The sequence below is a fragment of the Passer domesticus genome, chromosome 31 (assembly GCF_036417665.1).
Source record: "Passer domesticus isolate bPasDom1 chromosome 31, bPasDom1.hap1, whole genome shotgun sequence".
Classification (NCBI taxonomy): Eukaryota; Metazoa; Chordata; class Aves; order Passeriformes; family Passeridae; genus Passer; species Passer domesticus.
Window position 1 is genome coordinate 3,596,904 of NC_087504.1, and position 23,180 is coordinate 3,620,083.

A 23,180-nucleotide genomic window follows, 5' to 3' on the forward strand; every position below is an offset into this window, starting at 1 on the left:
GGGCGCCGCGACCACCCCAGAGCGGGGCCGGTGCCGCAGCGTGCCCCCAATGTCCCCCCAACGTCCCCCCTGTGTCCCCCCGGTGTCCTCCCGGTGTCCCGGGCGGGGGGCGCGGGGGGGTCGGGGCTGGCCGGGAGCCCGGGCGGGCGCGGGGGGGGCGCGGGGGGGCCCCGGCACCGGCGCTTCCCAAAAAGGCGCTGGAGGCCCCGGGGGGCGGGAGCGGGGCCAGCCCGGGGGGGACACGGGGGGGACACGGGGGGGACACCGGGGGGACACCGGGGGGACACCGGGGGGTGTGAGTGTGGCTGCACATTCCGGGGACACGTGGGGACAGGGACACGGGACCCCACGGCACAGGGAGCGGCCACACGCGTGTGTGCTGGCTGTCCCCGTGTCCCCATAACCCCAAATCCCCGTGTCCCCATAACCCCAAATCCCTGTGTCACCATGTCCCCAAATCCCCATGTCCCCAAATCCCCGTGTTCCCCTGTCCCCAAATCCCCGTGTCACCTTGTCCCCAAATCCTTGTGTCCCCAAATCCTTGTGTCCCCCTGTCCCCATAACCCCAAATCCCCGTGTCCCCATATCCCCAATCCCTGTGTCACCATGTCCCCAAATCCCCGTGTCCCTGTGTCCCCAAATCCTTGTGTCACCTTGTCCCCAAATCCCCCTGTCCCCGTGTCCCCACATCCTCATTCGGGGTCACCCCGTGATCCAACGGGGCATTTTTGGGGCCAGATCCGGGATTTTCCTGCTGGGGCAGCAGGAGGGGATTTGGGGGCGCTCCCCCCTCTTTTTTGGGGTGAAATGTCGGGGTTTGGGGCGTTCCCTGTTTTCCCTGCCTTTGGGCTCCCAGCAGCCCCAAAATCCGGGATTTCCATCCCTGTCCAGGCCAGGCCGGGGAGAATCCCTCAAAACCCCATGGGATGAGCCCAAAAACCCCAAAAATCGCCCCAAAAGTCCCAGGGGCAGAATTCCCTCGGGGATTTGGGGACACCAAAGGTGACAGAGATTTGGGGTGGCACCGGAACATTCCAGAGCCTCCCCGCCCAGGGAATTCCCGACCCGGGGGAGGCTCCAAGGGGAGAGGAGAAGAAAAATCGCCATAAAAAATTGGTGGAAAAGCGGGAGCCGCCTGTTTTTTCCCAGCCGGGGACGGCGATCCCGATTTTCCAGCCCCCGCCCGGATCCACCCTGGCAGGAAAAACTCCGGGCCAGGCCCGGGACACGCAGGGAGAGGGGGCAGAGCTGGGAAAAAATAGGAAAACATTGGAAGAAGTTGGAAGAAGTTGGGAAAAAAACTGGAAAAAGTTGGAAAAAAATAGGAAAAACTGGAAAAAAATTTGGGAAAATTGGGAAGAAATCCCTCCTGGGGCTGTGTGGGTTTTTTGGGGGATCCCACTTGGGGTGCAGGGTGGGATTTGGGATGGGGTGAGCGGATAAATCCCGCTGGGGGCGTCCAGGTGGAGCTGGGGGGGCGGAAAATTCCCCCAAAAACAGGATTTGAAAGGGATTTTGGGGGAAAATGCAGCGGATGAGGGCAGGGAGGGGGACGGGCCCGCGGCAGATGTTGGGATCGGGGCGGGGGTGGCGATCCCGAATCCCCGATCCCGCCCCGCAGCTGCGATCCCGGAATTTCCACAATTCCAGAACCTTCCAGGCCCCCCCCCCCCGCGCGGGGCGAACCCCCGGGAAGGGGGGAAAGGGATAAAAAGGGAGAAAAAGGGAGAAAAAGGAGCTTTTTTGCCCCAAAACGCGGGCGGGAGCGGGGGGCGGCGGCACCGGAGGCGGCGGTGACACAGAAATTCCCATTTCCACTTTTTCCGCCCCAAATCCGGCGGCTCCGAGCGGAGCTCAGCTCCCGGCGCGGGGGGGGGGAGAGAAAGGAGGAGGAATTTGGGGGGGGGGTGTGGGGATCTCCCCCCTCCTGGGGGGTCCCGGGGGGGTCCCGGGGGTTCCGGGGGTGGGGACGCTCGGTGACAATTTTTGGGGAGGATTTTCGGGGTGGGGGGGGTCAAGGTGGGCACCCCCCCCCCCCCCAGGGCGGGTCCCCTGTCCCGGTGCCCCGGGCACGGGGGGGGGACTTTACGCAAGATGCCCCAAAATTGCCCCCCCGAGCCCAAAATTCCTCCCGGGAGCGCAGGAACGGTGGGAAAGGGGATGGGGGGAGGGGACGGGACAGGGGGACAGGGACAGGACAGGGACACGGGGGGGGGACAGGGACACTGGTGGGGGACAGGGACAGCGGGGGGGACAGGGGTGACAGGGACACCGGGACAGGGACACCGGGGGGGGGACAGGGACGGGACAGGGGGGACAGGGACACAGCTCGGGGGGTGGCAGGGGACACCGGGGGTGTGACACGACCAGCCCGGAGTGACCAGCGCGGGGGGGGGGGACCACCAGTCAGGGCGGGGGTCCCCGCATTCCCCCGCCGCGGGGGTGGCACTGTCCCCACCCCCAGTGTCGCCCGTCACCCCCAGCGCCTCGGGGACAGCGATTTTATTTCCGGAAATATTTGACAGCCGGGGGGGCTCGCCCGGGACGCCCCGGGACCCCCCGGGCCCCGCACGCCGACACCGGCCGGGGCTGCGCTGTCCCCGAGCGGGGCCCGCCTCTCCCCAAGGGCGGCGCTGCTGTCGCCGGCCGCGGCTTCCTCGGTGCCAGCCCCTCCGGGGGGACAGCGGGGTCCGAGCTGGGGACAGAGGGGGGGGTCAGCTCGGGGGTGCTGGGGGGACAGCGGGTGTGGCACCTGGGGACAGTCACACACCCGAGTGTGGCACTTGGGGACACACAGACACACCCGAGTGTGACACCTGGGGACAGTCACACACCCGAGTGTGGCACTTGGGGACACACAGACACAGCTGAGTGTGGCACTTGGGGACAGTCCTACCCCTGAGTGTGGCACTTGGGGACACACAGACGCAGCTGTGACACCTGGGGACACTCCCACGCCCCCGAGTGTGGCACCTGGGGACATTCCCAGCCCTGTCCCCGGGTCCTACCTGAGGCAGGGGACAGGCAGGTCCCCCTTGGTGACATGCAGGATGAACGGGGGGGGCTCCTCCAGCTCCAGCTCGCTCAGCTCTGCACGGGGACAGGGACACCGAGGGGACACGGTGGGGACACCGTGGGGACATGGTGGGGACACCGAGGGGACACCGAGGGGACAGGGTGGGGACACCGAGGGGACACGGTGGGGACACCGAGGGGACAGGAAGGGGACACGGTGGCAGCCCCTGGGGACACCGCGGGAGCCTCACCTGCGTCCCAGTCCTCCTGGCACGGGGGGGGCTGCCAGGCATGGGGGGGTCCCCCGGCTGTCCTGGCCTTGTCCTCGGGGTCTGCGGGGACACCGGGGGCAGCGGTGAGGGGACACAGCTGGGGAGACCTGGGGCACACACCTGGGCACAGCAGTGAGGGCACACCTGGGGGCACACCTGGGGACAGCGGTGAGGGCACACCTGGGGGCACACCTGGGCACACACCCGGGCACACCTTGGCACACCTGGGGACACCTGGGGGCACACCTGGGCACACACCTGGGCACACCTTGGCACACCTGGGGGCACACCTGAGCATACACCTGGGCACACCTGGGCACAGCAGTGAGGGCACACCTGGGGCATACCGGGGCACACACCCGGGCACACCTTGGCACACCTGGGGACACCTGGGGGCACACCTGGGCACACACCTGGGCACACCTGGGGGCACACCTGGGGACACCTGGGGGCACACCCGGGCACACCTGGGGGCACACCTGGGGGCACACCCGGGCACGCACCTCGGGGCAGCTCGAGCGGCAGTTTGTCGGGGCACGAGGTGACGTGGCCGCGCAGGTGCGCGCGCGGGACGCGGTGGCGCGCGTTGAAGGGACACGTGGCCAAGGTGCGCGACACGTGCGGGTTGTTCTGGGGACAGCGACACGGGGGGGGGGGCTGAAAGAGGGGGGGGGGACACAGAGCCCCTCCTGCCCCCCAGAGCTGCGCCCTCGGAGCCCGGACCCCCCCGGACCCCGGCCCCAATTCCTGCAGACCCCAGATCCTCACAGACCCCAACCCAAATCCCCACAGACCCGAGCCCCAAACCCCTGCAGACCCCAGACCCCAATTTCCACAGACCCCAGACCCCGGCCCCAATTCCTGCAGACCCCAGCCCCAATTCCCACAGACCCCAGACCATCACAGACCCCCGGCCCCAATTCCCACAGACCCCGGTCCCAATTCCCGCAGACCCCCAGACCCTCACAGACCCCAACTCCAAACCCCTGCTGACCCCAGACCCCAATTCTACAGATCCCGACCCCAAACCCCTGCTGACCCCAGACCCAATTCCCGCAGACCCCAGACCCTCCCCAAGCCCCAACCCCAACCCCCCCCCCCCGGGTGTCCCCCGCTGTCCCCCCGCTGTCCCGGTGTCCCCCCGTGTCCCGGTGTCCCCCGCTGTCCCAGTGCCTCCCCGTTCCCGCTGTCCCGGTGTCCCCCCGGTGCCGGTGCCGGTCCCCGAGCGCACCTGCTGGCAGCGCACCAGGTGATAGGGCAGGCGGGACACGCGCACCTGGTGGCTCCGGTCGTACGGGCACTGCACGAGCGCGTCGGGCTCCATGCGGACCCGAGCGGCCCGACGGCACCGGGCACGTTCGGTACCACCGGGCACGTTCGGTACCGCCGGGCACCGTTCGGTACCGCCGGGCACCGTTCGGTACCGGCTATGTCCCACCAGACACGGTTCGGTCCCGGTTCGGTCTCACCAGCCGCAGTTTGGTCCCAGCGGTCCCGGTTCGGTCCCGGTTGGGTTCCAGCGGTCCCGGTCCGGTCCCGGTCCGGTCACGATTCGGTCCCCGGAAATGTCCTCGTCCAGTCACACCAGCCCCCGGTTTCGTTCCCGGTTCGGTCCCGTCCCGTTCCGGTCTCACCGGTGCCGTCCCGGTTCCGGTCCCGTTCCGGTCCCACCGGTTACCGGTTCGGTCCCAGCAGTCCCGGTTCCGTCCCGTTCTGGTCCCACCGGTACCGGTTCGGTCCAGCAGGGTCGGTTCTGTCCCGTTCTGGTCCCACCGGTACCGGTTCGGTGCCAGCAGGGTCGTTCGGTCCCGTTCTGGTCCCACCGGTGCCGGTTCGGTGCCAGCAGGGTCGGTTCTGTCCCCGTTCCGGTCCCACCGGTGCCGGTTCTGTCTCGTTCCGGTCCCAACTGTGCCGGTTCTGCTTTACGGCAGCGTCGCCGTTACCGCGGCAACGGGCGCTGCTTCCCAGTCCCTCCGAGCCGCTGGGGGGCGCCGCGGCGCCGTCTCCGCGGTGCGGCCTGGAACGAGCCGAATAATAAATTAGGAAGTTATTAAAAATTAAAAGTTTTATTCCTAAAATAAATCAAAAAATCATTAAAAATGCCTAATTAAAAAGCCTTAAAGTACAAGAGCATGGCCGGGGCTAAACCCAAGCTGGACCGAAAATGGACTAAAAAAATTTATATTTTTGTATTTTCACACTTTTATAAGTTGTGGTTCATTTGCATGTTGGGGTTAATTGTATAATTAAAGTTTTGGGTTATGAAGTTCCATCCTCCTGGGTGATTTCTTTGATTCGCTGTCGCTTACAGTTTTTGGGGTTGAGGCTGTTACGGTGTCCTTGGATTTCGGGATGAAAAGGATTCTTTTGGTTAACCACAGAAAATTTAAAAGTTAAAAATGAAGGCATCGATGGCAACAGGGGAAAAATTGGGGTAAATGGGCCCTGGTTGGGAAAAAAATGAGTCTTGATTGGGGTAAAATGGGCCCTGATTGGGGTAAATGGGCCCGCCCTGATTGGGGTTAAAGAGGCTCAGATTGGGGTTAAATGAGCCAAGATTGGGGTCCCCCGACGGGGGACAAATGGGACCTGTTTGGGGACAAGTGGAACCCAAAAGGGGGACAAACAGGAGTGAATTTGGGTTCCACGGCCCAGTTTGTTCTCTATAGGGCCATGACGCCCATATGGGGCCGTGACCCCGCAACAGGGGCCTGAGCTGGGGTGGTGGCATCGGCCACCAGCGGTGTCCCCCGTGGCGCTGTCCCCACCCGCGGTGTCCCCCGCGGTGTCACGGGTGGTGTCACGTGTTCCCCAGCGCTGCCGGGGCCCGGCCCAGGAAGGGGAAGTTGGGGTTTGGGGCCTTTTGGGGACTCTGGGGGTGCCACCGAGGTGCCACCGAGGTGCCACCATGTCCCTGCCCTCGGTGTACGGGGACAAACTGGCCGAGAAGCTGACGCTGCTCAACGAGCGGGGCCGGGGGGTCCTCGTGCGCGTCTACAACCTCAAAAAGGTCTGGGGGGGGTCCTGGGGGACACCCGGGGGGACACCCGGGGGTCCCCAACCCCCCTGGCCATGGGGAGTGGCCGAGGGGATCGGCCACCGAGGGATGGGGGGGGATGTGGGGAGGGGGCACAGCCCAGGAGGGGATTTAGGGGGGATTTGGGGGGGGCCCTGGGCAGGGCGGGGCTTGGCCGGGGGGGTTTGGGGGGGTCCCAGCCTTGAGGGGGAATTTTGGGGGGGTCTGAGGAGGGGGAGCCTGAGTTTGGGGGTGGGGGTTGGGGGAATTTAGGGGGTCCCAGCCCGGAAAGGGTCGGGGTAGGGTGGGGCTTTGGGAGGTCCCAGCCCGGGAGGGGCTTTTGGGGTCATTTCGGGGGGTTGTGACACCGGGGGTCCCCCAGACGTGCTCGGACCCCCCGCACGCGGCCGCCCTTCCTCGGGGACAAGGCCATGGAGGCCTCGGCCAAGTTCATCCTGAAGAAATTCCCGCACCTGGACGTGCGGAGCAGCACCGTGAGCCGCTGGCCCCGTGTCCCCCTGTCCCCATGTCCCCACTGTCCCTGTGTCCCCCATGTCCCCATGTCCCCGTGTCCCCCTGTCCCCATGTCCCTGTGTCCCTGTGTCCCTGTGTCCCCATGGTCCCTGTGTCCCCGTGTCCCCACCCCCTGGAGGATGTGCCACCCCTCCCTGAGTGTCCCCCTCTTGTCATCCCCACCCTGCGTGTCCCCTCTGTCACCTCACCCTGGATGTCCCCTTTTCTCACCCCTCCCTGCTGTCCCCGTGTCACCCACACTGCTGTCCCCGTGTCACCCACGCCGCTGTCCCCGTGTCACCCACACTCCTGTCCCCGTGTCACCCCACGCTGCTGTCCCCGTGTCACCCACGCCGCTGTCCCCGTGTCACCCACACTGCTGTCCCCGTGTCACCCACGCCGCTGTCCCCGTGTCACCCACACCGCTGTCCCTGTGTCACCCACACTCCTGGTCCCACGGTGTCACCCACGCCGCTGTCCCCGTGTCACCCACGCCGCTGTCCCCGTGTCACCCACACTCCTGTCCCCGTGTCACCCACACTCCTGTCCCCGTGTCACCCACGCCGCTGTCCCTGTGTCACCCCCCGCTGCTGTCCCCGTGTCACCCACACTCCTGTCCCCGTGTCACCCACACTGCTGTCCCTGTGTCCCCTGCAGCAGCACCTGGGCCCGGTGCACAGGGACAGAGGGGACATCGTGCGGGCGCTGGCTCCGTTCTACCAAACCTTCCTGGGACGTCCTGGAGTTCCGGGTGAGCCGGGAGGGGACAGGGGGGACACAGGGGACAGGAGGGTCCCTCAGAGCCGGGGGACACGGCGGTGACACGCGGCGCTGTCCCCTTGTCCCCAGGACCATGTCTACGAGCTGCTCACACCATCGACGCCAGCCAGTGCTTCTTCGACATCGTGAGTGCCACCCCGCGCGCCACCCGCGCTGTCCCCGCTGTCCCCGCGCCCTCACGCTGTCCCCTCCCCCCAGCACATCAACTACGACCTTCACCAAGGGCTACCTGGACCTGGTTGTCACCTACGTGTCCCTGGTGCTGCTGCTGGCGCGCGCCGAGGAGCGGCGCCTGCTGCTGGGGCTCTACCACTGCGCGCACGAGATGAGCCACGGCGCCAGGTGCCACCCTGCTGTCCCCGGGCCACCCTGCTGTCCCCAGGGCCACCCTGCTGTCCCCGGGCCCACCCTGCTGTCCCCAGGGCCGTGTCCCCAGCCCCTGCTGTCCCCAGGCTGTCCCTAGTGCCACCCCTGCTGTCCCCACCGCTGTGTTTGTGGGGTTGTACCCGCGCTGGCCCTGCCCGGGTTGTCCCCATTGTGTCCCCAAGGCTGTGGGCCTCGTTGGGGTCGTCATGGGGGTCATCCCTAACGTGTCCCCAGCGCCAGAACCGGCCCAGGGCTGTCCCCAATGTGTCCCTAACGTGTCCCCAGCACCAGAACCAGCCCTGGGGCTGTCCCCAACGTGTCCCCTAACGTGTCCTCAGCGCCAGAACGGCCCTGGGGCTGTTTCCAATGTGTCCCCAGTGTGTCCCCAACACTGGAACCGGCCCCAGGGCTGTCCCAAACATGTCCCCAGTGTGTCCCCAACATGTCCCCCACGCCGTGTCCCCGCAGCGAGCCCGGCTTCGCCCGCCTGGCGCAGATGGTGCTGGAGTACGAGCACCCCCTGAAGAAGCTGCCCGAGGAGTTCGGGCCCCCACACCAAGGTGGGTCGGGGGTCCCGGTCCCGGCAGGGCCCCCCGCGCGGCCGGGCCGGGGTCCCCAGCGTGGCGCTGTCCCCAGGCCGTGAGCGGCGCGCTGCTGTCCCTGCGGGCCCCGTTCGCGCGGCGCTGCCGGGACGCGGAGCTGTGGCGGCAGGAGCAGCTGCTGAGCCTGCTGGGAGCCGCGGGGGACCTGCTGAGCCCGGCCACCAGTGACAGCGTGAGTGACACCTGGGGGGACATGGGGACATGGGGACATGGGGACCTGCTGAGCCCGGCCACCAGTGACAGCGTGAAGTGACACCTGGGGGGACATGGGGACATGGCTATGGGGACATGGGGACCTGCTGAGCCCGGCCACCAGTGACAGCGTGAGTGACACCTGGGGGGACATGGGGACATGGGGACATGGGGACCTGCTGAGGCCCGGCCACCAGTGACAGCGTGAGTGACACCTGGGGGGACATGGGGACATGGGGACATGGGGACCTGCTGAGCCCCACCACCAGTGACAGCGTGAGTGACATGGGGACTGGGGTGTGGTGACACAGGGCCACACTGGGGGCTCGGGGACAGTGACGCGGTGGCACTGCTGTCCCCAGATGGCCTGTGAGTACCTGTCCCTGGAGGTGATGGAGCGCTGGATCATCCGTGAGTGCTGGGCACTGCCCGCGTGTCCCCAGCCCCTCCTGGGCATGTCCCCAAACCCTGGTGCCTGTTTTGGGGTCCCCTGACGCGGGGCTGTGCCCATTTGGGGTCCCTGACGCGGGGCTGTGCCCATTTGGGGTCCCTGATGTGGGGCTGTCCCGTTTGGGGTCCCTGACCCGCTGTCCCCCCCAGTGGGGTTCCTGGTGTGCCCGGGCGCCCCTGGGCACCCCCCCCGTGCCAGGAGCTGTGGCGCCAGGCCCTGCGCGGGTCCCTCTTTGTCACCCTGGTGCGCGACGAGGCCATCGCGGTGCACAAGGTCACCGAGGAGCTGCTGGGGGGGCTCAAGGGTGAGCCGGGGACACCGCGGGTGGCACTGCCCGGGGTGGCACTGCCCGGGGGGGGTCAGAACGGGGACACCGTGGTGGCACTGCCTGTGGGTGGCACTGCCTGGGGAGGGGAGAGGATTGGGGACATCGGGGGTGGCACTGCCCAGGGGTGGGGGTCAGGACGGGGACCACCACGAGTGGCACTGCCCGGGGGGCTCAGAATGGGGACACCGAGGGTGGCACTGCCCACAGGGGGGGTGGCACGGCCGGTGCCAGGGACTGCTGGCTTCACTGGGGACTTTGGCGGTGCCAGGGGGGGCTGTCCAGGGGATTTTGGGGGTGCTCGGGGGGTTCTCCTGGATACCAGGGGGGTACCGGGGGCTGGGGCGGTGCCCGGGGGTCTCTGGGGGTGCCCGGGGGTGGCACAGGGCGGTGCCCGAGGGTGGCACAGGGTGGTGCCAGGGGCTGGGGGTGTCCGGGGGTGGCACAGGGCGGTGCCCGGGGGTCTCTGGGGGTCTCCGGGGGTGGCACAGGGCAGTGCCAGGTGCCCCTCCCCAGGTTCGGGAAGCGCGTGGCGATGTCAAGGAGTGCCCGGGAGCACGCGGCGGCGCACAGGTCCGGGGGCTGGGGGGGCTGGGGGGGTTTGGGGTGCCCGGAGGGGTCCCGGGGGGCTTGGGGAGATGAGAGGTCCCAGAGCACCCCAAAACCGGGGGGGTCCTGGGGGGGGCTCTGCCCCGGTTTTGCCCACCCCGCCCCCCTTTGCCACACGTGCTGTCCCCTGGGGGTGCCCGGGGGGGTCCCCTGGGTGACGCTGGCCGTGACCCCCCCCTTGTCCCCATCCTGGCCCCCCATCCTGACCCCCCCCCTGTCCCCATCATGCCCCCCCTTGTCCCATCCTGCCCCCCCTTGTCCCCTTCCCGACCCCCCCAAATCCCCTCAACCCTCCCCCATCCCCCTGGGGCCACCCCCTGCTTCCTGCGGGGGTCCTGTCCCCTGTCCCCCCCTGTCCCCCCCCCTGTCCCCCCGGGACCCCCGGGGACCCCCCCCCAACCCCCGCGTGCCCCCCAGCCCGGCGCTGCACCGGGGCCGCCGCTCGTTCCTGCGCGGGGCCGTGCGGGAGCTGCGGGCGCTGCTGGAGGATCAGCCCGGGCTGCTGGGGCCCAAGGTGGGCCGGGGGCGCGGGGGGGGATTTTGGGGGGTTTCAAGAAATTTTGGGGAATTTTGGGTGGTTTTGGGCGGGACTGGGGAGGTTTTGGGGGGATTTTTGGCGATTTGGGGAGATTTAGGGGGGGTTTTGGGAGAGGTCTGAGAGATTTGGGGGGGATTTTTGGCGATTTTGGGGGGCATTGGAGACATTTTGGGGGGGGGTTTGAGGGGCATTGGAGAGATTTTGGGGGCGCCTGGGAGATTTTCGGGGGATTGGAGAGATTTAGAGGGGATTCGGGGGGGAATTTTGGGAGATTTTGGGGGAGAGGATTCTGGGAGGTTTTTGGGGTGATTTGAGGGGGAATTTTGGGAGATTCGGGGGGGGATTCTGGGAGATTTTGGGGGGGAATTTCGGGAGATTTTGGTGGGGGGTCCCGGATTCGGGGAGGTTTTGGGAAGCATTTGGGAGATTTTGGGGGGTCCCGGCCCCTGCCCCCGCGCCAGGCCCTGCTGGTGTTCGTGGCGCTGTCGCTGTGTCGCGACGAGGTGAGCTGGCTGTCGCGACACGCCGAGCACGTGACCAAGAGCAAGAACCCCCGAGGACTTCAGCGACAGGTGGGGACAGGGAGGGGACAGGGAGGGGACAGGAGGGGACAGGGAGGGGACAGGGGAGGGACAGGAGGGGGACAGGAGGGGACAGGAGGGGACAGGGAGGGGACAGGGAGGGGACAGGGAGGGACAGGAGGGGACAGGAGGGGACAGGAGGGGACAGGGAGGGGACAGGGAGGGGACAGGAGGGGACAGGGAGGGGGACAGGGAGGGACAGGGGGGGGACAGGAGGGGACAGGAGGGGACGGGGGGGACAGGGAGGGGACAGGGAGGGACAGGGGGGGACAGGAGGGGGACAGGAGGGGACAGAGAGGGACACTCGCCAGGACCCCCCGGATTTGGGGGGGTTCAGCGGTTTTTGGGAGTGACTCGGGGGGCACTGGGGGGCTCAGGAGTCTCGGGGTGACTCGGGGGGGTCCCTGCTGCATGCCGGGGGGGTTCGGGGGGTCTCTGACGCCCCCCGCGCAGCCGCCTGGCGGAGCTGCTGTTCCTGCTGGAGCAGCTGCGGGCGCTGGTGCGGCGGCACCTGCGGCTCCTGCGCCGCTACCACCGGCACTACCTGGCCCGCTTCGACGCCCTCGTGCTCAGCGACGTCATCCAGGTACCTCCGGGGGGGTGGCCCTGTCCCCTGAGCCCCCCTGCGGGGCCCCGGCTGTCCCCTGAGCCCGCCCTGTGCCCGCAGAACCTCTCGGTGTGTCCCGAGGAGGAGTCCGTGATCCTCTCGTCCTTCGTCAGCTCCCTCTCGGCTCTCTCGGCCAAGGAAGGTGCGGCTTTGTCCCCTCCCGGCCCGGAGTGTCCCCCTCCCAGCTCGGGTTGTCCCCTCCCAGCTCGGGTTGTCCCCTCCCGGCCCGGAGTGTCCCCTCCCGGCCCGGAGTGTCCCCTCCCAGCCCACATCTCCCCTCACTGTGTCACCGGTGCCACCCCCAGCCCCGTGTCCCCGCTGTCCCGGCAGCTCTGGGACAATCCCGGGCACCCCGAAGGGTGGCGGCTCCCATGGGGTCCCCTGTGGTGGCACTGCCACCCCCAGCGCTGTCCCCGTGTCCCTCTGTCCCCGCAGTTGATGACCAGGAGCAGTTTGACTTCACCGCGCTGCGCCTGGACTGGTTCCGGCTCCAGGTGGTGGCACTGTCCCTGTCCCTGTCCCTGTCCCCATGTCCCTGTCCCTGTCCCTGTCCTCTTGTCCCTGTCCCTGTCCCTGTCCCTGTCCCCTGTCCCCTGTCCCTGTCCCTGTCCCTGTCCCTGTCCCCAGTGTCCCCTGTCCCTGTCCCTGTCCCTGTCCCTGTGTCCCTGTCCCTGTCCCCATGTCCCTGTCCCTGTCCCTGTCCCTGTCCCCATGTCCCTGTCCCTGTCCCTGTGTCCCTGTCCCTGTCCCCGTGTCCCTGTCCCTGTGTCCCTGTGTCCTCGTGTCCCTGTCCTCTTGTCCCTGTCCCTGTCCCCATGTCCCTGTCCCTGTCCCCTGACCCTGTCCCCCTGTCCCCCGGCTGTCCCCTGACCCTGTCCCCGTGTCCCTGTCCCCCGGCTGTCCCCCTGGCTGTCCCCAGGCCTACACCAGCGTGGCCAAGGCCGCGCTGCCGCTGGCGTCCAACGGGGACGTGGGCCGTGCCATGAGCCTGGTGGTGTTCCACACGCGCCTGCTGGACCGGCCCGAGGAGCTGCTGGACGAGACCTCGGACCTGTCTGACCTCTGGTGAGCCCGGCCCTGCCCCTGCACCCCTTTCCCATCCCTGCACCCCCTTCCCATCCCCTGCACCCCTTTCCCATCCCTGCACCCCCTTCCCATCCCCTGCACCCCCCTTCCCATCCCTGCACACCCTTTCCCCACCCCTGCACCCCTTTCCCATCCCTGCACCCCCTTCCCATCCCTGCACCCCCCTTTTCCATGCCTGAACCCCATTTCCCACCCCCTTTTCCACCCCCTGTAAACCCCTTTTCCCACCCCATATCCCTTTTTTCTGCCCCTGTCCCCCTCACCCAATCCCTGCCCCCTTTCCTGCTCACCCTGCTGTCCTGTCCCTGTCCCTGTCCCTGTCCCTGTCCCTGTCCCCATCCCTGTCCCCTCTGCAGTTTCCACCCGCGGCCCCTGGAGCGGATGTTCACGGTGTCCCCCTGTCCCTGTCCCCTGTGTCTGTCCCCATCCCTGTCCCCATCCCTGTCCCCCTCTGCAGTTTCCACCCGCGGCCCCTGGAGCGGATGTTCGCGGTGACGCTGGACGAGCCGTCCATGCTGCGCTTCGCCATCGCCTTCCCCCCTGCTCTGCGCCCACTTCTCGCGCTGCCCGCACCCCATGTGCCCGAGGAGGTGGGTGACACCCGGGGGGGGTGCGGGGGGTCCCCCAGCCCCGTCCCCGGCTCTGAGGGGTGCCGTGTCCCCCCAGTACCCCCAGCTGGAGGCGGCGGCGCTGGGGCTGTGCCACAAGTTCCTGGAGGAGCTGGCGCGGGTGGGCAGCGCCTGCGTCCTGGACGCCTGCGCCGAGCAGCACAACCTCAGCCAGCAGGTCTGGGGGGGCCCTGGGACCTTTGGGGGCTCTGGGACCTTTGGGGGGCTTGGGGGAGTTCAGGGGGGTCTGGGACTTTTGGAGGGATTGGTGACCCTTGGGGTCTTGGTGGCCTTTGGGGTCTTGGCAGCCTTTGGGGGCTCCAGGACCTTTGGGGCCTCCAGGACCTTTGGGGGCTCCAGGACCTTTGGGGGCTCCAGGACTTTTGGGGGCTCCAGGACCTTTGGGGAGTCCAGCATCTTTGGGGGTTCAGTGGCCTTTGGGGTCTTCACACCTTCAGGATCCCTCTGGCTTTTGGGGTCTCCTCCACCTTGGGGTTTCCATCAGCTTGAGGATCTCTGTGGCCTTTGGGGTCTCCAGAACCTCTGGGGTCTCTGTGGCCATCGGGGTCTCCGTGGCCTCTCTGTCCCTTTGTCCCCCTGTCCCCACCAAACCCTCGGGATGGGGAAGTTCCTCCACGGGGGCAGATCTGGCAGGGCATCCCCCACCCAGCCCTGGGGGATGGTGGCCTGTGGTCATGGTGGCCCCGTTTGGAGTGTCCCCCATGTCCCCACGACCCTGTTCCCATGTCCCCACGGTCCTGTCCCCGCCCTGCAGCTGCTGCCCAAGCACTGTGCGGCCACCATCAGCAGAGCCACGCGTCAAGAAAACCCCGAAGCAGCCGCCCCGCAAGGGGGACCCCCAAAGGGACAAACCGGGGACAGAGAGCCAGCGGCGGGACCGGACCCTCACCACCAAGTGAGTGCCACCCAGGGGAGGGACTGTCCCCATGGGGTCATGGTTCTGGGGACTTCGGTGGTCTCCAGAACCTCTGGGGGCTCAGCGGCTTTTGGGGACTCAGTGGCCTTTGGGGTCTTGGTGGCCTTTGGGGGCTTCAGGACCTTTGGGGGCTTGGTGGCCTTTGGGGGCTTCAGGACCTTTGGGGGCTTGGTGGCCTTTGGGGGCTCCAGAACCTCTGGGGGTCTTGGTGGCCTTTGGGGGCTTCAGGACCTTTGGGGGCTTGGTGGCCTTTGGGGGCTTGGTGGCCTTTGGGGTCTCCAGAACCTCTGGGGTCTTGGTGGCCTTTGGGGGCTCCAGGAGCTCACCTGAAGCTACCAGAGCTTGGGCGTGGCATGGCAACAAGGTTGTCCCCCATGGGACATGGATTGTCCCCACGGGGTCACACTGTGACTGTCCCCACGGGGTCACACCGTGACTGTCCCCCAGCATGGACAAGCTGCACCTGACCCTGGCCGAGCTGTCCCTGAGCCTCAACCACGTCCCCAACTTCACCGTCTTTGGGCACACGGTGACACCGGCCGAGTACCTGAGCAGCCACCTGGAGACGCGCCTGACCAGGTGGGGACACGCCGGGGACACGCCGGGGACACGCCGGGGACACGGGGGGCCGAGGGGACAGCGGTGCGTCCCTCACCGCCCCCCTGTCCCCGCAGGGCCATCGTGGCCATGGCTGGCTACAGCCAGGCCACGCAGGAGGTGGCCCGGCCCTCGGAGGTGCTGGCCGGGCTGGTGGCCTACATGGGGCTGGTGCAGCGGCTGGGCCAGCTGGTGGCCCTGGACACGGGGCGGCTGCTGCGCGCCGTCCTGCTGCAGCAGAGCCACCCCCGCGACGCCAGCGGGCAGCCCACGCTGACCGCCATCTACACCGACTGGTCAGTGCCACCGCGGGGACACGGGGACGGGGTGGCAGGGTCACCCATAGGGGGATACAGGGATGGAGGTGGTGGCAGCTCGTGGGTGACACTGCTGTGGGTGGCATTGACTTGGGTGCCACTGCCATGGGTGACAGTGCCCAGGGTGACAGTGCCCAGGGTGATGGTGCCAGGGTGACAGTGCCCAGGGTGACAGTGCCATGGGTGACAGTGCCCAGGGTGCCAGTGCCGTGTCCCCCAGGTACCTGGAGGCGCTGCTGCGCCAGGCCAGCACCGGGGCTGTGGGTGACACTGCCAGGGTGACAGTGCCGTGGGTGACAGTAGCACAGGTGACACTGCCCAGGGTGCCAGTGCCAGGGTGCCAGTGCCAGGGTGCCAGTGCCAGGGTGACAGTGCTATAGGTGACAGTGCTATAGGTGACAGTGCCAGGGTGCCAGTGCCAGGGTGCCAGTGCCAGGGTGCCCGTGCCGTGTCCCCCAGGTACCTGGAGGCGCTGCTGCGCCAGGCCAGCACGGGCGCCGTGCTGCTGTCCCCGGCCCTGCAGGCCTTCACCACGGTGCCCCGCGAGGAGCAGCCCCCCTTCAGCGCCGCCGAGTTCTCCGACGTCTCAGGTGGGCTGGGGGGCTCGGGGGGGGCTGGCTGCCACCCCTGTCCCCCAGGGTCCCCACCTGTCCCCTCCCGCAGAGATGCGGGCACTGGCCGAGCTCATCGGGCCCTACGGGATGAGGTTCCTGAGCGAGAACCTGATGTGGCACGTGGGCTCCCAGGTGACCGAGCTGAAGGTACGGGGACGGGGACAGGGGATGGGGACAGGGGATGGGGACACAGGATGGGGACGGGGACAGGGACAGGGGATGGGGACAGGGAACAGGGGACGGGGACAGGGGATGGGGACGGGGACAGGGGATGGGGACGGGGACAGAGGATGGGGACGGGGACGGGGACAGGGGACAGGGGCTGGGGACAGGGGACAGGGGCTGGGGACAGGCTGGTGCTGCTGGCACCATGTCAGGGCAGGCAGGGCCACCCCGGTGCCACCCCAACCCTGTCCCCCCATGTCCCCGTGTCCCCATGTCCCCGTGTCCCCGTGTCCCCGCAGAAGCTGGTGGCAGAGAACATGGACACGCTGGTGCAGCTGCGCTGCTGCAGGGCTGAGCAGAGACCAGCGCTGCTGCCCCGCCTGAGCTGTGAGTGCGGCCGGGGTGGCACGGGGGGTGGCACCGGGTGGCACACGTGTCACCCCGCTGTCCCTCGCTGTCCCCGCAGCGGCCGAGAACGTCCTGAAGCGCATGACCATCATCGGGGAGATCCTGAGCTTCCGCGCCATGGCCCAGCAGGGCCTCAGGGAGGTGGGACGCCCCCGGGGCACCCCCAGACCCTGGAACCCCCCGGGACCCCCCCGGGGCACCCCCAGACCCTGGAACCCCCTGGGCCCCCCCTGAAACCCCTCCCAGGACACCCCCAGACCCTGGGAACCTTCTGGGACCCCACTGGGACCCCCCTGGGACCCCTCCCAGGACACCCCCAGACTCTGGGACCCCCCCGGGATGCCACAGCCTCTTCATTTGGGGACCCAGTCAACCCATCTGGGGCCTGGGACCCCCTGACCCCCATTTAGGGACATGGGACCCCCCCATTTAGGGACATGGGACCCCCGTTTGGGGCCCGGGACCCCCTGACCCCCCGCCCCCCCAGGTGTTCTCCCAGCACTGCCCCTTCCTGATGGGCCCCATCGAGAGCCTGGCGGACGTGGTGACCCCCGACACCGACATCCAGGTGGGCACAGGGACACGGGGGGCGTGGCACCGCGTGGCACCGCGTGGCACCGCGTGACACCGCGTGACACCGCGTGTCCCCCGTGTCCCCAGGTCACCCTGAGCATCTTCGAGCTGGCCTCGGCCGCGGGGGTCCCGTGCGAGGTGGACCCGGCGCTGGTCACTGCCCTGGCCGGCCCCAGGACAGGTGCGGGGGGCTCTGGGGACACCGCGGTGGCGCTGGCACCGGGCCGGCGCTGTCACCGCGCTGTCCCCTGCCTGCAGAGGGCTCGTCCCCCGAGGAGGATTACAAGGTGTCCTGCCTGCTCCTGGTGTTCGTGGCCGTGTCGCTGCCCCTGCTGGCCGCTGACCCCGCGTCCCTCTACAACCCCGAGCTGGACGGTGAGGGTGGCCCCGTGTCCCTGTGTCCCCTGTGTCCCCGTGTCCCTGTGTCCTCTGTGTCCTCTGTGTCCCCTGTGTGTGTACCCATGTACCTGTGTCCCCTGTGTCCCCGTGTCCCTGTGTCCCCTGTGTCCCTGTGTCCTCTGTGTCCTCTGTGTCCCCTGTGTCCCCGTGTCCCTGTGTCCCCTGTGTCCCTGTGTCCTCTGTGTCCTCTGTGTCCCCTGTGTCCCTGTGTCCCCTGTGTCCCCTGTGTCCCCTGTGTGTGTACCCATGTACCTGTGTCCTCGTGTCCCCATGTCCCTGTGTCCCCCTGTCCCCATGTCCCTGTGTGTGTCCCCTGTCCCCGTGTCCCCATGTCCCTGTGTCCCTCTATGTGTCCCCATGTCCCCATGTCCCTGTGTCCCATGTCCCTGTGTGTGTCCCCATGTCCCTGTGTCCCTCTATGTGTCCCCATGTCCCCATGTCCCTGTGTCCCATGTCCCTGTGTGTGTCCCCATGTCCCTGTGTCCCTCTATGTGTCCCCATGTCCCCATGTCCCTGTGTCCCCATGTCCCTGTGTGTGTCCCCCTGTCCCCCTGTCCCCATGCTGGCGGTTCTCACTGTCCCATTGTCACAGCAGAGGGTTTGGGGGCACAGGGGGACACTGGGACTGTCACCAAGGGAGGTGGCACTGTGGGGACTCTGGGTTGTCCCCAACCCTCCCGTGTCCCCAAGTTTCCTGTGTCCCCACATGTATTGACTCCCAACCCGTGTCCGCGGTGTCCGCGGTGTCCCCAGGCCACAACAACAACCTGCACTGCCTGGCCAAGGCCATCGTGCAGCTCTCGGCCGCGCTCTTCACCGTGCACGGCAAGAACATCGAGACGCACCTCAAGGAGTTCCTGCTGGTGAGCCCGGGGTGCCACTGTCCCTGTCCCCTCCTGGGGCTGGCCCTGTCCCCTCCTGGGGCTGGCCCTGTCCCCTCCCCGGGGCTGGCACTGTCCCCTGGGCTGGCACTGTCCCTGTGGGCTCCCTAACCCTGTCCCCGGTGTCACTGACTGTAACTGTCCCTATCTCTGTCCCTCTGTCCCCTCTCCCTCTGTCCCCTCTCCCTCTGTCCCCTCTGTCCCCCTCGCTGTCCGCTGTCCGTCTGTCCCTGTCTCTGTCCCCTCTGTCTCCGTTGCTGTCCCTCTGTCCCTCTGTCCCCTCTGTCCCTCTGTCCCCTCTCCCTCTGTCCCCTCTGTCCCTGTCCGTCTGTCCCAGCTGGCCTCCAGCAGTCTCCTGCAGCTGGCCCAGGAGCCAGACAAGGCGCGGGCGCGGAACCAGGACTCGATCGTGCTGCTGCTGCACCTGGTGGGGACCTGGGGACACCTGGGGGGACCCTGGGGGGACCCTGGGGGCACGTGGGGGGCATCTGGGGGGCTCTGGGGTGGCCCTGGGCAGTTCCCGATGTCCCCTGGGTGGGCTCGGGGGTCCCCTTGGGTGGGCTCTGGGGTCGGGGTGTCCCCTGGGTCCATCCCCGATGTCCCCATGTCCATCCCCGATGTCCCCAGGCCATCCCCGATGTCCCCCGGTGGCTCAGGGCTGTCCCCGAATGTTCCCCAGCCCCCCCCAATACTGGGGGGGGTCTCATCCCCCCCAGACCCCCCGGAAGCGGCCGGGGGAGGGGTCACACTCCCCCCCCCCCCCCCCGATTCATTCCGGGAGTGCCCGGAGCGATCGAAATGCAAAAATTTCAAATATTTCAAATATTTCAACCTGAGCCGGGCCGGGGGGGGGGCCGCGGGGGGGTCGGCAGGAGTGGGGAGGGGGTTCTGATGGGTGCCCCCCCCCCAAAGATCGTGGCCGAGTCGTCCTTCCTGACGCTGGACATGCTGGAGAGCTGCTTCCCCTACGTGCTGCTGCGCAACGCCTTCCGCCAGGTGTGCCGGGAGCCGCCCGGCCGCGCCCCCCCGCACTGACCCCCGCGACCCCCCCCAAACCCCCCGGGACACCCCCGGGGCACCCCCAAACCCCCCCGACCCCGCCAGGTGTGCCGGGAGCCGCCCGGCCGCGCCCCCCCGCACTGACCCCCGCGACCCCCCCCCAAACCCCCCGGGACCCCCCCCGGGACACCCCCAAACCCCCCCGACCCCGCCAGGTGTGCCGGGAGCCGCCCGGCCGCGCCCCCCCCGCACTGACCCCCGGGACACCCCCGGCACTGACCCGGACCCCCAAACCCCCCCGAACCCTCCCCCCACTTAACAAGACCCCCGGACCCCCCCCCGAGCCGCACCGGGACCCCCCGCTTTCTGCCCCGAGACCCCCGCGCCCCTCCCCAAATTCCTCAACCCACCTTCCCCCCCCCCCACCCCCAGGACCTCCGACCCCAAATCCCCCTCCCTGTCCCTCCCCAAATGTCCCTCGGCGACCCCCAAGGCCCACCCCTCACTGCACCCCCCGCTGTCCCCAAATGTCCCCGGTGTCCCCCCCTGTCCCCGCTGTCCCCCCGCTGTCGCCGCTGTCACTAAAATCCTCTTTTCACCCCAAATTCACCTCTCGGCAATCATTGGGGTCCGCAGGGGCCGCCCCACCCTGGGACCCCCCCCGGGGGCGTTCCAGGACCCTCCGGGGCTCTGGGAGGGTCCGGGGGGGTCCGGGGGGGTCCGGGGACGGTCCGGGGGGGCCCGGGGGGGTCCGGGGGTGTCCGGGGGGGTCCAGGGGGGGCTTTGGGACGGTCCGGGGGTGTCCGGGGGGGTCACAACTCGGCGCCCCCCCCGCTCCCACCGCGATTTCCCCGTTTGGCGCCCGCCCCGTCCCGGCGGGGCCGTGCCTCAGTTTCCCTGCCGCCGCTCGCCCCCGGGCCCGTTTCCAGTCCGGTTCGGCGCTCCCCCCGAGCCCCCCGAGCCCCCCCGGGTTTTTTTGTCTCCCCCCATCTCCGCGTGTTTCGCTTCCCTCCCGTGCGGCTCCTCGGGCACGGCGAGCGCGGCCGTTGCCATTCCGCGCACGGCGGCGGCTCCGGGATGAGTCACCGGCAGCGGCGACAGAGCCCGCCGAGCCCCCCCAGGACCCCCCCGTCACCGAGACCCCCCCAAAAACCCGGGCCGGGGGGCGCCGAGAAATGTCCGGCAAAAATCGCGTTAAAACCAAAAAAAAAAAACCATAAAAAACCCCCAAAAAAACCCCAAAAATGCAACCCGAGCCCCCCGAGCAGCGCGAGGCGCGGAGCGACCCCGGCGCGACCCCGCGCCGCCCCCTCGCGCTCACCGGGGGGCTCGGCCGCCCCCTCCCGCGTTTCATTCCCGGTTTATTTCGGGCTCGTCAATCACGAACCCCCCCCAATCCCCGTCAATCACGAACCCCCCCCAATCCCCTCCACCCCCCCGTTCCCTTCCCCGCTTTTGTCTCGCGCGCGCCCACCCGGCCCCGCCCACGGACCCCCCCCCCCCGGGGCCCACCCCCCACCCCAAAACCTGCCCCTCCCCCCCCCGGGGCCCACCCCCACCCCCAAAACCCGCCCCTCCCCCCCCGAAGTTCCCTCAGGCGAAAGTCAAAGTTCGGGGTTTTCACGAACCCCAAAATTCCGCCGGGGAGCCCCCAAAAGGAGCGAGGGAGGCTTTGGGAGGGGGGGAGCCCCAAAATGGGGGGGGGGGGAGGCCCAAAAGGAGCAGCTCGGGGAGCCCAAAAAGCGAATTTGGGGCGCTGGGGTCGCTTTGAGCAGCCCCCAAAATCAGCTGGAGACCCCCAAAATCACTTGGAGGGTCCCAAATCACTTTGAGAAGCCCCAAAATGAGTTTGGGACCCCTGAAATCAGCTTGAGGATCCCCAGATCGGTTTGAGAAACCCCAAAATCACTTTGAGGACCCCCTGGTTTATTTGAAGACCCCCAAAGCTGTTCGAGGATCCCCAGATGGGTTTGAGACCCCCAAAATGAGTTTGAGACCCCTAAAATCAGTTCGAGAGACCCCAAATGAGACTGGAGGACCCCCAAAATCCCCTTTGAGGACCCCAAGATGGGTGGGAGGACCCCCCAGGAGGGGCTGGAGGAGCCCAAATTTGGGATTTTTGGCCCTCCAGGTGTCCCGGCGGGGTCCGAGAGCCCCTGGCTCTGCCCGGGGGGGCTCAGCCCGGGGGGGTCCCGTGGCTGCAAATCGGGGACCCCCAGGGAGGGGAGGGACCCCTCCTCCCATTTTTGGGGGCGAATCAGAGGGACCCCCCCCAGAATCCGCCGCTGGAGGAGCCCGGGGGGGACCCTGGGGGTGGCGGGGCGGGGTTGGGGGGGGCACCCCGGGGTGGGGGGGCTCCGGGGGGTGGGGGGGCTCACCTGGCCCCCCCGCGGTGCCGAGGTGGGCGCTGCTCCCACCCACGGCGTTACATAAAGGCTCATTAATATTCCTCGGGGGCCGCGCTCGGCGCCTGCCGGGGGGGCTGCGGGGGGCTCCCCGCACCCCAAAACCCCCCCGGGCCACCCTGAGACCCCCCTGGGCCACCCTGAGACACCCTGGGCCACCCCTGAGACACCCCCCCGGGCCGGCCCCTGGGACCCCCAGGCCACCCTGAGACCCCCCCCCCAGGCTGACCCTGAGGTCGCCGCACCCCAAAACCCCCCCGAGCCGGCCCTGAGACCCCCGCCGGGGCAGCCCGAGATCCCCCCGGGCCAGCAGCGCCCCCCGAGGGGCTCTGGGGGGGCTCAGGGTGGGGGTCAGGGGGGTGTGGGGGGGTCCCCCTCAAGCTCCTGGTGCCCCCCCAGCCCAGGTGAGGCGGTTTGGGGGGACCTACAGTAATTGGGGAGGGGGGCTCTGACCCCCCCGGGGGGGGCGGACAAAGGGACGCTGCCGGGGTCGGGGATGGCCGGGGGCTGGGGGGGCACCGGGGGGGGTCTGGGGGTCGCACAGGGGGGGGTCACGGGGGTCTCTGACCCCTCCCCTCGCTGCTAAACCCAGGAGCGCCCCCACGACCCCCGGGGGTCGCGGGGCACGTCCCCCTCCCCCTCTGCCCCGCGGATCCTGGGGGTCCTGACCCCCCCCTCCCCCCCCCCGGAGCTTCGGGAGGTTTAGGGGGTCCCCCTGATGGGGGGAGGGGCGCACCCCCAGAGGGGTCCCGGGGGTCCGTCCCCTCCCCCAGCCCTTCCCTCCCCTCGGGGGGGTCCCGGGGCAGCCCCCCCCCTCTCCCCCGCGCTCCCCCTGGGGGTCCCGGCGCCGCGCGGGGCTGGGCGGACCCCCCGCTCCGGGCCCCCCGCCCCCGGCTCCCCCCGCCCCGCCCCGCCCGCCGGTGCCGGTGCCGGTGCCGGTGCCGGCTCGGGGAAAGTTGCGGCGAGGCCCCGGGCGGCGGAGGCAGCGCCGGCGGCGGGGGGGACCGAGCGGGGCTCGGCGGCACCGGGCACGGCGGCACCGGGCACGGCCCACACCGGGCTCGGCCACACCGGGCACGGCCACACCGGGCACGGCGACACCGGCACGGCCACACCGGGCACGGGCACGGCGACACCGGCGGCACCGGCCGAGCATCCCCCGGTAGGAGCGCGCAGCATCCCCGCTCCCCCGCCGGCGCTGGCCCATCCCCCGCTCCTCCTCCATCCCGGTTCTCCATCCCGGTTCTCCATCCCGGCTCTCCCATTCGCCGTTCTCCCATTCCCGGTTCTCCATCCCGGTTCTCCATCCCCGGTTCTCCATCCC

The 23,180-nt window shown here is 68.8% G+C and overlaps 2 protein-coding genes across 4 annotated transcripts; one reads left to right on the plus strand and one right to left on the minus strand.

The window, feature by feature from the left end:
• Positions 1 to 36: 36 nt before the first annotated feature.
• LOC135287913 (gametocyte-specific factor 1-like) lies at positions 37 to 4,878 on the minus strand. 3 transcript variants are annotated; one of them, XM_064401157.1, is made up of 5 exons: positions 4,519 to 4,878; positions 3,791 to 3,917; positions 3,267 to 3,347; positions 3,009 to 3,090; positions 2,379 to 2,695 (listed from the first exon to the last, which is right to left on the minus strand). In XM_064401157.1, the coding sequence occupies exons 1-5, from the start codon at positions 4,609 to 4,611 to the stop codon at positions 2,503 to 2,505; spliced, it is 576 nt and encodes a 191-aa protein (XP_064257227.1). In that variant the 5' UTR covers positions 4,612 to 4,878; the 3' UTR covers positions 2,379 to 2,502. The 3 variants fall into 3 exon arrangements, with proteins under 3 accessions (XP_064257226.1, XP_064257225.1, XP_064257227.1); XM_064401155.1 differs by lacking the exon at positions 3,009 to 3,090 and having other exon boundaries at positions 38 to 2,695; XM_064401156.1 differs by lacking the exons at positions 3,791 to 3,917; positions 4,519 to 4,878 and having other exon boundaries at positions 37 to 2,695; positions 3,267 to 3,349.
• Positions 4,879 to 5,903: 1,025 nt separating this feature from the next.
• On the plus strand, positions 5,904 to 19,754 carry NCKAP1L (NCK associated protein 1 like). Its single transcript, XM_064401158.1, is given in 38 exon segments — positions 5,904 to 6,297; positions 6,686 to 6,697; positions 6,699 to 6,797; positions 7,474 to 7,548; positions 7,550 to 7,567; positions 7,666 to 7,684; positions 7,687 to 7,721; positions 7,795 to 7,809; positions 7,811 to 7,938; positions 8,431 to 8,533; positions 8,599 to 8,736; positions 9,119 to 9,167; positions 9,357 to 9,386; positions 9,389 to 9,511; positions 10,048 to 10,105; positions 10,559 to 10,655; positions 11,141 to 11,227; positions 11,229 to 11,251; positions 11,714 to 11,846; positions 11,928 to 12,009; positions 12,303 to 12,361; positions 12,787 to 12,932; positions 13,411 to 13,489; positions 13,491 to 13,739; positions 14,337 to 14,375; positions 14,377 to 14,477; positions 14,946 to 15,077; positions 15,173 to 15,391; positions 15,872 to 16,002; positions 16,076 to 16,173; positions 16,491 to 16,578; positions 16,658 to 16,740; positions 17,087 to 17,167; positions 17,260 to 17,353; positions 17,431 to 17,547; positions 18,325 to 18,434; positions 18,790 to 18,879; positions 19,365 to 19,754. Coding segments are annotated over 38 exon segments (3,465 nt in total). The 5' UTR covers positions 5,904 to 6,195; the 3' UTR covers positions 19,488 to 19,754.
• The last annotated feature ends 3,426 nt before the right edge of the window (positions 19,755 to 23,180 follow it).

Excerpts from the sequence above, each read along its gene's own strand:
- LOC135287913 (XM_064401155.1), bottom strand. The coding sequence starts at position 4,611 with ATGGAGCCCGACGCGCTCGTGCAGTGCCCGTACGACCGGAGCCACCAG. Across the intron at positions 3,918-4,518 it reads ACCTGGTGCGCTGCCAGCAG|AACAACCCGCACGTGTCGCG; the intron begins GTGCGCTCGGGG and ends CGCTGTCCCCAG. Across the intron at positions 3,348-3,790 it reads GCCGCTCGAGCTGCCCCGAG|ACCCCGAGGACAAGGCCAGG; the intron begins GTGCGTGCCCGG and ends GTGTCCCCGCAG.